At 40.4% G+C, this 14,575-nt stretch overlaps 1 protein-coding gene across 6 annotated transcripts in view; it reads left to right on the forward strand.

Annotated features, from left to right (window-relative positions):
- Positions 1–14,575, forward strand: part of REXO1 (RNA exonuclease 1 homolog) — a 388,039-nt gene that overhangs the window by 171,911 nt on the left and 201,553 nt on the right. For all 6 annotated transcript variants that reach the window (XR_008892505.1, XM_056572376.1, XM_056572388.1 and 3 more), the window contains exons 6-8: positions 4,612–4,749; positions 4,824–4,944; positions 10,571–10,681. Coding sequence is in view for 5 of the 6 variants with exons in the window: in XM_056572376.1 (XP_056428351.1) it covers positions 4,612–4,749; positions 4,824–4,944; positions 10,571–10,681 (370 nt within the window). In the remaining variant the exon portion in view is untranslated. The remainder of the gene's footprint in view (positions 1–4,611; positions 4,750–4,823; positions 4,945–10,570; positions 10,682–14,575) is intronic.

Consider the following 14,575-nt stretch of genomic DNA (forward strand, 5'->3'; position numbering starts at 1 on the left):
GCCAACGAGCCCCCGGAGCTCCGGTACAGGTGTTCGGTCCCCGGGCTGTATTCTTCTTACTTCCTGTTAGTCCGGCACGTCACATGGAGCTTCAGCCTATCACTGGCCGCAGCGATGTCCCGCCTCCGCTGGTGATAGGCTGAAGCTCCATGTGACGTGCCGGACTAACAGGAAGTAAGAAGAATACAGCCCGGGGACCGAACACCTGTACCGGAGCTCCGCGGGCTCGTTGGCAGGTAAGATAAAGTGCGTTTTATTTTATTTTGCAGCCCGGACGGGATAACATGAGAAAAGTGAGCACCGGAGTACTAGATCGCCGCTGTCAAAGCTGACAGCGGCGTCTATTGGGATCTATGAATGCTCCCAGGTGGGCGATATATCGCGATGTATCGTCACCTAGACGGTATCGCGATATATCGCGATATATCGAATCGCCACACTGGTATCGCGATTCGAATCGAATCGCCAAATTCTTGGCGATTCACACCCCTATCTGTTGCTGTGTATCGATAGCTGAGTTATTGCCCCCCCCCCCCCCCCCCCCCCATTATCCCTGCTAGGCGCTACAGCTTTGCTAACCTGACCATGAAGCCTTCTTCTCCACTCTGTTTTCCTTAGGTGTGATTGTATACTGTGTATACTATTGTTATTCTCTCTGCATATGTAGATAGATGATGTATGGTTTTTGACCCCCCACCTGCCTTTTCCTCCCTCCTCCCTCTTCCCTTTCCCCAGGCCCTTCCACCCATTCTTCTGCTACCAGGTCACACCTATCTTGCACACAAAAAAAAAAGTGGTGCCTATGGCTTATACTATATAACATTTTGCCTCTTTCAATGTTAGGACTAAAATCTTCTGCAGAAACACTCCCAAACATTGAGCCTACTGCACAATAATAAGCCTTTTAAATTGTATTTTTCCAAGAAATTTCAAGATACCACAGATACCCACTGCCTCTTACTCTAAATGGTTCCACACAGACCACTAGACCAAAACAACTACGGGAGTAAGATAGGGATATTATAAAAACCTACCTTTTACACTTATAGCGCTTTTCCAGTGCTAATGCCAATCTTTGATTCTTTCAAAGACTTCATCCGACTTCAAAATTAACTACACTAAATTGGAGGCCCTTAAAGGAATTATCTTGGAATAGAAAAACTGCTTTTTTTTTTTTTTTTTTTTATTTTTTTTTTAAACAGAGCCTGTCTCCAGGTTGTATGTGATATTACAACTTGGCTCAAATCACTTTAATGGAACTGAGCTGAAATGCCACTTACAACCTGGAGACAGATTTGGTGCTGTTTTTGTAAGAAATCAGCTGTGTTTTTCTAATCCTGGAAAACCTCTTATTTTTATGCACTTCTACCTTTAGTGAACCTATTTAGAAGGAATTATCCCTATTAGCTGGCCCATGAAAAGCTTGAAATGTTTAGGCATTAATATGCCCCTCATCCTTCCGCTCTATTTTGTCAAATTTTCTTCCTTACTACAAAAAAACTGAAGTTTATCTAACCTCTCCCTCTCCTTAATGTCTTGGATAGGTAGGAAAAACTACCTTAAACCTTACATTATCCTTCAGTTTTTGAACCTGATCCAATGCATTCCCTTTCTAGTAACAAGCACCTTCTTCAGAAAGCTGAGGAGAACCTTCATGAGTTGTTAGGGAAAAAGGCCACCCCAAATGACTTACAAATTACTTACTTACCCAACAAGAGAAAGAGGTTTGGCATTCCCATGCATGGAATCTTACTAAAGAGCCTCACAGCTTTCGTGATGACTACCATTGACCTATGAATGACCTACTCCCCTTTCCCTTCACATAGCCTTAGAGCTAGATATGCTGCCTCCCTTACTCCCCTCTGTGCTGTGGCAATGGGCGCCAGCAGCTCCTAGCCTAGCCCCTCTGACCCCCTTCATGCCATGCTTCTAGTCTTAAACTACTCAACTAGCACAGATGTCTCTTCTACTCACCCTTCCTCCTTGACCCCTTTACCTTTCCTCACGGTGGTGACACAAAACAATCACACATCCCATCCTATGTGGGCTAAACTATCCTCCTACAAACTTACGGACCTCTGTTCACTAAAGTTCCTCCCTTCCCTAGAGGATAGCTTGGCCACGAAGAGCCCTCGAGCAAGTAACCCATTACAAACTCAAGGCCTCCAGTTGGCATGCACTAGATTTCTTAAACACACTACTCCTCGAGCAGCAAATTGTTTAGGCCTCTTTCACATTGCTTTCGGATTCCGCTTTTGAGAGTTCCGTCAGCAATCTGGCCAGACGGAAGTTAGTTCAGCAGAGAGAAAAAATTGTGCTAAATTCCTGTAAAATTACTTAATCACCGACTGACCCCATGCAACCCTACCATAAACTTATCGCTTCACTTGAATATGCAAAACTTGGCGGTTTACTGAAGTGAGAATCTCAATTGGGAGTGACGTTCTCTAAATAGCAGGCCCTTTTTATTTCACAGCACTTACGTGGGATTTCTTAATATGGGCGTGTTAAGGAAAACTATATAAACTGTCCACCAGATGTTACCGCACACTTGCATTCTTGGCCAATCATGGACTAATGCCAAATGACCTAAGCTGGCGTTGCCAATTTGAGTGAGGCACATACCTGAACTTGTGGTGGTGTTCTTGCCAAATTATTTATGCTTAAGATATTTCCACACTAAAAGGGGTATTCAAGTGGAAATTATTTTTTTTTTTAAATCAACTGGTGCCAGAAAGTTAAACAGATTTGTAAATTACTTCTATTTAAACATCTTAATCCTTCCAGTACTTATCAGTTGCCGTTTGCTCCAGAGGAAGTTCTTTTCTTATTGAATTTATTTTCTGTATGACCACAGTGCACTTTGCGGACACCTCTGTCCATGTCAGGATTTGTCCAAAGCAGGATAGGTTTGCTATGGGGATTTGCTCCTGCTCTGGACAGATCCTGACATGGACAGAGGGGTCAGCAGAGAGCACTGTGGTCAGACAGAAAATAAATTAAAAAAGAAAATAACTTCCTCTGGAGCATACAGCAGCTGATAAGTACTGGAAGGATTAAGAATTTTAAATAGAAGTAATTTACAAATTTGTTTAATTTTCTGGCACCGGTTGATTTTAAAAAAAATTCTACTGGAGTATCCCTTTAATGACAGGATATGTGGATGCGCATTGCCACAGACAAACTACTCATACCCCTTCGATAGCAATCCCAACATGCCCTTTCCTTGTCCCAATGGATAGACAAAGTCGACTAACTTTTTTTTGTCTTGAAGAACTGGTCATCTGGCATACTGGATTAAATTATAAATTTGTGCCAAATGATTAATATGGGCACTCTGGATACGCTATAAGACCTTGAAAAATTCATACAACTTGCTTCTTTTTTCACCCAATTGAGGCTTGGTTTGGCCTGCCACCTGAAACCCCCCTCCCCGACCCTTCTTCTTATATTTCTCTCATCCTATTTAAACATAAGCAATCTTTTGATTGCTTGTTCTGTTTAGTACTATGCCATAGCATGTACAGGCACACCATACAATTAGAGCGCCAATACTGCTGGTCACTCGATCAGTAATATTGGTGCTCTACTTCTACAATCTGGCTGAGGCAGACTGTATAAGAAGATCTGCGGTATGAAAAAGCTCTGACACTATCTTAACTGAATGGGACCACTGCACCGACCTGCAGAACTCCCGGTCAGTTTAATGACCACACTGGCCAATGTAATTTTAACTTTTAGATGCCACAATTAATGCTCATAGATGCAAATATACATCCTGTGTTGTGAAAAGGTTTAAAAGTTGCAGGTGTGGGAAATTAAAGGGGTTATTCTGCATTTTTTTTTATTTAATTGATATGCTTAAAGGGGTACTCTGGTGCAAACAATTTTTTTTTTTTTTTTTTTATCAACTGGTGCCAAAAGGTTTAACACATTTGTAAATTACTTCTATTTAAAAATCTTAATCCTTCCAGTATTTATCTTCTGCTGAATGCTCCTCAGAAAGTTGTATAGTTCTTTTCTGCACCTCTGTCCGTGTCTGCAACTGTCCAGAGCAGGAGCAAATCCCCATAGCAAACCTATCCTGCTTTGGACAGTTCCTGACATGGACAGAGGTGTCAGCAGAGAGCACTGTTGTCATACAGAAAATAAATTCAAAAAGAAGAGAACTTCCTCTGGAGCATGCAGCAGCTGATAAGAACTGAAAGGATTACAAGACAAGTCTCATGATAAAAACGTATCTCCTAGTGATAAGCCGTTCGGGTCTCCCATAGAGCTATATGGAGGGGGCGTGGCGGCCTTCGCTTCGGGCGGGTGTCGTGAAACGCTCCTGTGCTAGCGCACAGGGGCTCCAAGCAGGAGATCGCAGGCGGCCCCAGCGCTTGGACCCCCCACGCGATCCTTCGGATAGGGAATACGTTTTTGTCCATGAGTCTTGTCCTTTAAGATTTTTAAGTAGAAGTAATTTACAAATCTGTTTTAACTTCTTGGCACCAGTTGATAAAAAATAAAAAAAATTGTTTTCCACCGGAGTTCTCCATTTAAGGCTGTGTTTTAAAATAAAAAGCCTCTACTTACTTTCCTCAACTTAATAGCTCTTATTCTTTTCAGTGTGCTGCCTTAAAAAGGCCTGTCCTACCTACTGAATTTGGTGCAAAAGTGCCAACCACTATTCGACAGCGTTATCTGAACCTGTTCATTGATGAGTGCCTGACCTCTTGTGAGTCACAACAGGAAGCATTTAACAAGGTATAGTTATAACTTATTTTTAAAGCAGAGAAATACACATTTTCAACTATATTACAGAGTTATGTGTGTTGCAGGCTCTAGAAGAAGAAAGAATAGTTAACTGCCGAAGCAGCAATCGTAACATTTATCTTAATGTGGCAGTCAACACACTGAAAAGACTCAGATGCAAAGGATCTGAAACAGTTGCTTCTCCAAGTGAGTAAACAAAATGGACCAAAAATGATGCAATTTGCCCATAGCACCAATTTGATCATAGCACAGCTCAGCTTTCGTTTTTCCAGAGTATGTTAAGATATGAAAGTCCAACTGTGACTGTTTACTATGGGCAAATCACTCCATATTTAGTGTTGAACAGATTGATATATATATATATCAATTTTTTTTTTTTTTTTTTTTTTAAAGATTATCAATCAGAGTAAGTCTTTGGATCAACGTTCTATCCACCTAAATTTAGTATCCATGAGTTGTAAGGTTATATTTAAAAAAAATAAAATAAAAATTACACTCTCCTCTTAACTCATTGCCTTCCTCTGGATCAACACATTAGGGTTTAAGGTTGAACTTGATGGATACGCGTCTTTTTTTCAATTTTATAAACTATGTAACTTGATGTATGCTGCTGCCTACCTAATGGGGGTGAGATTTTGGAGAAAATGGGGCATAATTCGGTGAAGGGAGGGCATGATTTCCCTATAGTTGGGATGATTGTATAGAGATGCTGAGGGTGCTGGAAAAATGATAAGCTTAAAACATTTTAGTGTGGCAATTCTGCAGAAAAGAGTCACAACTAGAAGTTGTCATGGACTCTGAGCCAAATGGAAAAGAAAAGGAAAGAGAACGGCTCCAATCAGAGAGGATGTCACTTGTAAATCCATGCCTTTCCCACTATACGTAGCATCTTTTCAGCATGCATGTAAAATTGTGTGCACTATTGAAAAAAACATATTTTTGAACAGTGCTAATCATTATCATTGATCAAATACAATTAGCTTTCTCGATGTTCACACATATTATAATGCCGTCTTCTTAAAATTTTATTGGGTATCAAACACACGGCAAAACACTACATGTAATGGCGTACTACTAATTAAATTGTATGTGGGCCGGTCATCTATTGCCTGGGGCCCCCATGAGTTGTCACTCCACCCCTCCTTTAAACAGAAGGTGGAAAAGCGCAAGGTCTCTAACACCCACCAGCTCCTTGATGTTGTCATGGATGATTTTAAGAGTACTCAAGTGGCACCCTGTAAAGCTCTGGCAAACTCTGTGCTCAAGAGGCTTCGGTGGAAAACTTTTTTTTTTTTTTTTTTTTTTTTTATCAACTGGTGCAGATTTGTAAATTACTTCTATTAAAAATCTTAATCCTTCCAGTACTTATTAGCTGCTGAATACTATAGAGGAAATTTTCTTTTTGGAACACAGAGCTCTCTGCTGAATCACGAGCACAGTGCTCTCTGCTGACATCTCTGTTCATTTTAAGAACTGTCCAGAGTAGGAGAAAATCCCCATAGCAAACATATGCTGCTCTGGACAGTTCCTAAAATGGACAGAGATGTCAGCAGAGAGCACTGTGCTCATGATGTCAGCAGAGAGCACTGTGTTCAAAAAAGAAAATAATTTCCTCTGTAGTATTCACCAGCTAATAAGTACTGGAAGGATTACGATTTTACAATAGAAGTAATTTACATATCTGTTTAACTTTCTGGGACCAGTTGATATAAAGAAAAAAAGTTTTCCACCGAAGTACCCCTTTAAGCCTCTTTAGCACAGCGTTTGTGATAATCGTGATGATCTGTACAGGGCCCTGACAGTCGGCAGGAAGGGGGCGCGTCCGTCACCTGCATGACGCGGCAGCCGACAGTGTCAGCCACCTTGTCATATGGGGACAGAGCGCTCCCTTCATGTGGACTGCCGAGGTCCCCAGTGATTGGACCCCCGCGATCCAGAACTTATTCCCTATCCTTTGGATAACGGATAACTTATTTTGCACTACAGTATACCTTTAAGACAGTGCAGTAAAATAATGGGCCCGATGTGAACCATTTCACTTAGGGGTGTACTAACTTATTTTGAAAAAGGTTTTACCCATCTAGGACACAGGGCGTACATGTATGCCTTGACTTCCTGGTACTTAAGGACCCAGGACATACCTGTATGCCCTGGTCCCGTTTACCGGGTTTTAACTATTCTCACAAGCAGAGAACAGGTTAAACCCGGTGGGTTCCGGTTGCTACAGGCAGCCAGGACCCACTGCTAATGCCGGGCACCACCGATCGTCCGATGCCTGGCATGAACCCTTTAGACGCCACATTCAAAGTTGATTGCGCCGTCTAAAGTGCAAGATTAACCGTGTCGGTAGCTCAGTGGAGCTGATCGGGACATCTGCAGTGACATCCCGGGTCCCAATCAGCTGAGTGAATGCCGGGAGAGCAGCAGAGCGCGGAAAAACACTCATCAATGCTCTGCTATGGCATAGCATTGACCAGTATATGCAATCAGAAGATAAACTGAAAAAACTGTAAAAAAAAAAAGTTAATAAAAGTGAATTAACCCCCTTCCCTATTAAAAGTTAAAATCACCCACCTTTTCCCACAATTTTTTTAAATAAAATAATGTAATAAAAATAATCATATGTGGTACCGCTGCGTGCGTAAATGTCCGAACTATTAAAATATAAGGTTATCTAAACCTCACGGTTGATGGCGTACAAGTAAAAAAAATACCAAAGTGCAAAATTGTGCATTTGGTCACTTAATATGCCATAAAAAAAAAAATTAAAAGCGATCAAAAAGTCCTATCAAAACAAAAATGGTACCGATAAAAACTACAGACCAAGAAATGAACCCCCTATGCTGAAAAATAGTTATAGGGGTGAGAAAATGAAAATTTTGGATCATGTAGTTATAATTTTTTTAAAGTAGTAAAATAAAACCTACATAAATTGGGTATCCTTGTAACCGTATGGACCTACAGAATAAAGATAAGGTGTCATTTTTAACGAAAATTGCACTGTGTAGAAATGGAAGCCCCCAAAAGTTACAAAATGTTGTTTTTTTATTTTATTTTTTATTTCACTGCACAAATAAATATTTTTGGTTTTGCAGTAGATTTTGTTATGAAATGATTGCTGTCATGACCAAGTATAATTGGTGGCGCAATAAACAAGCCCTTATATGGGTCTGTAGTAGGGGTCGACCGATAAAGATTTTTTAGGGCCGATAATCTGTGGACTTTCAGGCCGATAGCCAATAACTTATACCGATATTCCGGTATAAATCAGCGGGCGCTTTAAATCAATTAACTGCAGCGGCTTTTGCGGGGCCAGAGACCGCCGCCACCCGTTTTTCTCCCCCTGCCTGTCCTGGGGCCCTCCTGAGTCCAACCACCCCCCTGGCTATCCTCTGGCCAGAGACCGCCGCCGCCGCCCCATTGCCTCCCCCATCCCCGGTTTTATAAATACCTGTTCCCGGGGTCCACGCTACTTCTGGCTCTGGTAGCGTCCTTAGCTGTCACACTGGGCACTGACGTCACGTTGAGGACGTCACTCGTCATTGCGCAGCGTACAGCAATAGCGCAGGACCCCGGGAACAGGTAATTATAAAACCGGGGATGGGGGAGGCAATGGGGCAGCGGCGGTCTCTGGCCGTGAGGGGCATTAACGGTAAGGTAATTGCCGATACCAATTATGTCCAAAATCGTGAATATTGGCCGATAATAATGGGCCAAACCGATAATTGGTCGATCCCTTGTCTGTAGGTGCAAAATTGAAAGCGGTGTAATTTTTAGAAGGGGAGGGGGAAAAAACGAAAGTGCAAAAAACAAAAACTGGACTTGTCCTTAAGGTCAAAATGGGCTTGGTCCTTACGGGGTTAACCCTGAATAGTGTGAATTATTTTGAGAGGTCAGCAAAATTAGACACTGTTATACAGGCTGTGCACTCGCGACTTTGTAGCAGAGTGTAATTTCTTCAGTCTTGTATATGAAAAGAGCTAATAAAAATGGCAGTACACAGGCATACAGCCTCCGGCCATACACTGTATATGGCTGAAGGCTGTATGTCTGTGGGGGGGGGGGGGGGGGTTTAATATACTGCACCTAATGTGGGGGAACTACAACCTAATGTTGGGGGATTTATACTGCCAGCCTAATGTGGGGAAACTACAACCTAATGCGGGGAACTATAAACTAACAGAAAAAAAAGTTTGGATCATTGATCTCTGTTGTTGTGTTCTTCTTTTAAAACAAAAGATGTTAATTAGTTATGGCAACTGTATGAGTTGTTTTTCCTAAACTTAAACCTCAGTATTCTGATTTAATTGCTGTGCTGGCACTTTGAGGGGAAAAAAAGTTGGCGTGCATTACGGTTTGGGTACTCGGGCTCAAAAAGGTTCGCCATCACTGCTGTATAATTTATAATTTTTTTTAATCTTTATTCATTTTCATACATTACTAACATCCAAAAAGAAAAATACAAACACATACATTCAAACAATAACTAGTTTCACATGGATTGCATTATCTAATGTTCCAACATTATACATCCCAGAGGTCAAGAAAGGGGAAGGGAAAGAAGAGAAAGGGGGGGGGGGGGGGGGACGAGAGGAGAGAAAGAAGTTTATGTAACTTAAATGATCAACGGCTAGAACTCCAGTCATCTAGACCAAGCATTTGTAAAAAGCCTAAGTTTATCGTTAGCCGAAGCTATTGACCATTCCATAAGGCAGTTCTGATGAACAGAATTAATCATGGGCCCCACTTCGGGTACTTCTGTACTTTTCCATTTGGCTGCTATTTTATTTCTAACTATCGTCAAAAGGTGAACCATGATTGTTTTATCTGGTGTGCATAAAGCCTCCAAATTGAGGTTGAACAAAGCTACTTCTGGACCCCAGGGAATGGCAAAACCTATTATCTTACATAACATTAAGAAAAAATGTTCCCAAAATTCTTGGATCCGAGGGCATTCCCACCACAGGTGAAACGGAGTTCTTACATGTATATTACATCGCCAACATTTATCTGATGTGCCTGGATACATCTTAGATATTTTATATGGGGATAAATGCCACCCATATAATAACTTTCTATCTGTCTCTATATGGGCAGCACACTTAGAAATTTTAGAACATATCATAAATGAATTTGTCCACTGAGGCAGAAAAGGTTTTCCCCATATCCATCTCCCACTTAGCACATGCTGTATATTATAAAATAATCCTTTTAATATAGATTTTTTTTTCAGTCTGGCCACTAGACCTAATATCATACCAAGTTTTCCTACTTAGTATAAAAAAAAACTTCCCAGCACTGTCCTCCTTATCACAGACCGGAATACAAGGAAAGCTGACACCAGATCACAGAGGGTGACTAGTTAAACTATCCTATTCTAAAAAAATATATGGTCTGAGCCAGTCTATTGTGTCAAGATCTATGGGGCTTGCTGTAAAGCATAACGCTTAATGCTGTTAAAAACAGCCTGAAAAGAATGGCTGCCCCTCTAATAATGTACAACATTTTTTTTAATATAAAGTTTATAATAAGAATATAAAAAATATGAATAAAAGAACAGGGTAATCCCTTATGGGGCTGCTCCTGGTGCATATAGACTAAAATACACAAGATCAACCAAACTTTTGCAACTTTTGGCTGATCTGCACTGCCCTCTCCAAGTGGGCAAAGCTTGGAGTGGGGAAGTGTGGCATTGCGCAGAGGGAGCTCAGAGTCTGTGAACAACATTTACTTTAGTTACTTTATATTGACTTTAGTGTAAATAGTATATATTGTATAGTATATATTGTACTTTTTGTGTATTCTTTTACAGAAGTTGTCAATAAGAAATCAGTTTCCCATGAGTTTGTCCTTGGTGGGAAATTGGCAGCAAAGACCAGTTTCTCCCTGAAGCGTACTATTCATCAGGATGAAGAACTGACTGGTATTGACTGATGTTTAATGTTTTTAGCATCTTCACCTTTCTAATCATCATGATTGTATGTGTGGGTGTCAATCTGATTAGAAGTATTACCATTTGTTTGGAGGTTACCATGCTTTCTTCTCCAGTGATCAGCTCTTGTTTGCGTCAAATAATTCCCAGACGAAACATAGCTTTTATTCAGTTATAGTCACTTAAATAATGGTATCCATATACATATTAAAGACCACATGGATGCAAAGGATTATTTTAGAGCTCATCAGAGGTTATCACAGAAAAACAGCTTTAAAAAAAAAAAATATATAGATATAGATATAGATATATATATATATATATATATATATATATATATATATATATATAATATTTATTCGGTATGCACTAAAAATGAAATCATCCAGCACAAACATGTGCAAACTAAAGCCAGGGTATAAGCCGAAAAAATCTCCCCAAATATTGCCTGAGAACAAAATGTAATGAATCCTGCTATGAAACACAATTGTTCCATATATCCTTAAGTGTTTGTCACTTGTATGGTTATTCACACTGTTGGGGTTTATCAGGAGACCTAAACAACAAGATTATACAAACCTTAAAATGGCATGACTGCAAAAGAAATTTGCCATAAACCAAAAAAAGAAAAAGAGAAAAAAAAAAAAGCTTGATAGTTAGATTTGTAAGGTCTGATTTAGTTGGCCATATTCTCTCCTCTGGGTATTGGGGTATTGTACCATACATTTCTCCCATAGTAAGCTTTTACCCTCCGGGACCCAGCCACCTTATCCTGAAATGCAGTATATTCTGGAGTATTGCATGGACATAGTGTGGGACCATCAAGATGAGGGGGTAATGCAGGACTAAATCTGCAACTGGATCTGCAACTGGATCAGAGAGACCGCAGCTGCAGGAGCTCTAACACAAGAGGGTGCCACTCTAATGATGGGGTCAAGGTAAATAAAGGGAATAAGAATGGTAGGCTTTTCATGACAAAACAATTTGAATGGGAGATCCAAAGCAGGGGCAGAGGAAATGGCAGTCAGTGAAAAAGGGGTCTAGGACAAGGTGTCAAATAATGGTTGCATGGGGCAGAGATGTCTGGTATCTCTTCTCGAAACCCACAAGGCCTAGGAAAGCCTGCAGTTATTTTGGGTTGCAAAGTAGGGGCATATTCTGTATAGCCTGTACTTTGGGGGAGAGGTGCTTAGCCCCATTGGTACTATAGTGGTAAGGGAAGGTGACATTAGATTGACTGACTAAATTGCACCTTATCCTGTGGGGATCTGCATCTGTTGTAAGCTAGATATCTTAAAAGGAATACAGTGGCCTCAACATATTTTGGCTCATTGGGCAATACAGAAGTACTTTAGCTCAACCACCTTCTGTAGGAGTTGCATTTGTATGCGGGGTGGCTGCTATCCCTGTAGGACTAAACAGTGGGCTGTACTCTAAAGGGTGGGGCTGTTGGTTGCTAATTGTGGTAGGATATCAAGCAGTATTGATTTAATAACAGTCTCTGCAGCCCCAGTGTCCTTAAGAAATTGAATGGAGGCATGCCCATTAAGATAGAGTGGCAGTAGCAGATGGGCTAATGTCATCATAATTTAGGGGTACAGTGATATAGAGGGTAGACAACAGGTTGCCTATTTTCTATTGGGGAAAGACTGGGGAGGGCAGTTGTCTTCAAAGCTGCTTACAATCCCTGGTAAAATGCTCTACTTGATCGCAATCTTAACACTTTGATTTATTCAACCATCTCTTCTAATTTATTAACTTTTTCCAAGCATCCACATCAATACTTTCTCCCTTAGATCTTTTTAACATGTTTCCACAGTTCTGAACACATTCTTTCCACTATTTCATTTGCTGTCAGAATATTACCCCTGGTTATACTCGGTTTTCTATGTTTCCGACACAGATTATTCAAAAACATTGCTAGTCCTCTGGACGAACGTACAGACATAGCAACTGAGAATTGTGAAAATGGGTACACTACATTTTCCTGGGCATACGGTATGCTATACAGAAAGTAAACAAGAGCATCAGACAGATAGTAAGATGAGTCCTTTTTCATAGTACACACTTCCACTTTACCCAAGAAAGAATAGTTGGAGGCAGACAGCGGTCCTTAAAGACTTGCCACAGGCTCTGTCCCAAACTTAAAGGGGTATTCGAGGCCCAAACTACTTTTTTTATATATCAATTGGCTCCGGAAAGTTAAACAGATTTGTAAATTACTTCTATTAAAAAATCTTAATCCTTCCAATAGTTATTAGCTTCTGAAGTTGAGTTGTTGTTTTCGAACTGCTCTCTGATGACTCACGTCCCGGGAGCTGTGCAGTTCCTATGGGGATATTCTCCCATCATGCACAGCTACCGGGACGTGACATCATCATTGAGCAGTTAGACAGAAAACTTCAGAAGCTAATAACTATTGGAAGGATTAAGATTTTTTAATAGAAGTAATTTACAAATCTGTTTAACTTTCCAGAGCCAGTTAATATATAAAAAAAGGTTTTGCCTGGAATACTCCTTTAATGTAAAAAAAACCAAGGGTCAAACTGCCGTGGTCAATTTTTTTTTTCTTTTAAATTTAACTCCCTGAAATAATCTATCGTGTACATTATATAGATTGACAAGCATAAACTTAAAAATGTTCAATAAATGTATTATTTTCTAACCATACCAGGCACCAGTTAGTTTTACGAATTAAATCGAAGAACCCGTTTAAAGCATACCTGTCAGATCCCACCAAAAAAACAAACTCAGTACCTAATCCTGATCAGGTGATATTTCACCAAAAAAATTTGCATATTACAGCTGCTCAATGTCTTTCCATCTTCCCAAAGGGAGGGGCGTGCCCCTATTTTGCCTGCACTGTGGTGACTCCTTCCCCTCCCTCATTCTGCTGAATCACTGCCCTTGGGAGCCTGGCAGCCCTGCTCTGTAACCCTTTTCTCTTTGGTTTTATGCTGTGTACACACACACACACACACACACACTTATTATTGGAGATTGCCTGTACTCTACCACAAAAGACAATATGGTGAGTTTATAACTTACATCTTCCTAAATTAGTGCAAAAGTTTAGTACTAAGACTACAGTGGTTTTTATGTCATTTGTGCGTATCATCCTTTTGTAGTCTTGTAATGCTAAGACTTGTAGTTTTTGAATGGTTGAAGGTACAGTGTTTAGATAACTTTATTTTTTTTTATTTTTTTTGCAGCACTGTGGCCTTCAACTGTGTGCCTACAGCTTTGGCAAAATTACAACTCTCTGCATGCCCAGACATCCTTTCTCTGTCAATGCATGCTTGGAGTTGGAGTTTTGCAACAGCTGAAGGCACGTGATTGGTAAATCTCTGTTACAGCAGTGTTGTTGCAAGCAGTGTTTTTCCTGCAGACTTGTCAATCAGCCATCTCGTGTCCAGGACCCTTGGACACACTTACGCTGCTGTTGGACTCATCAGTGTCCCAGGAGGTATGGGGACCCCTAGTGGTAGGATTTTCAAAGGCAGTTTTCTTTAATTAACGAAGTATATTAGAAAACTATTGTTTTGTCCAGATATACAACATTTAAAAAGTTTTTATATCTGACAGTGCCCACTCAAGATAAAAAAAAAAAAAAAAAAAAAAAAGGAAGGGAAGCATACATACCATAAAGGGAAACCTTCTCACTTCTATGTAAAAAACCAAAACACTGCAGTGTGTCACACTTAAAAGCTATGAGGGAGATTTATCAAAACCTGTGCAGAGGTAAAGTGGAGCAGTTGCCCATAGCAATTGTCAGATTGCTTCTTTTATTTTACGATTGCTATGGGGAACTTGCAAATCTCTGCAAAGATTTTGATTAATCTCCCTGTTTGTCCACAACCAGTTTTTCAAATAGGCTACACTAAA

Source organism: Hyla sarda, chromosome 1 (assembly GCF_029499605.1).
Source record: "Hyla sarda isolate aHylSar1 chromosome 1, aHylSar1.hap1, whole genome shotgun sequence".
NCBI classification, from domain to species: Eukaryota; Metazoa; Chordata; class Amphibia; order Anura; family Hylidae; genus Hyla; species Hyla sarda.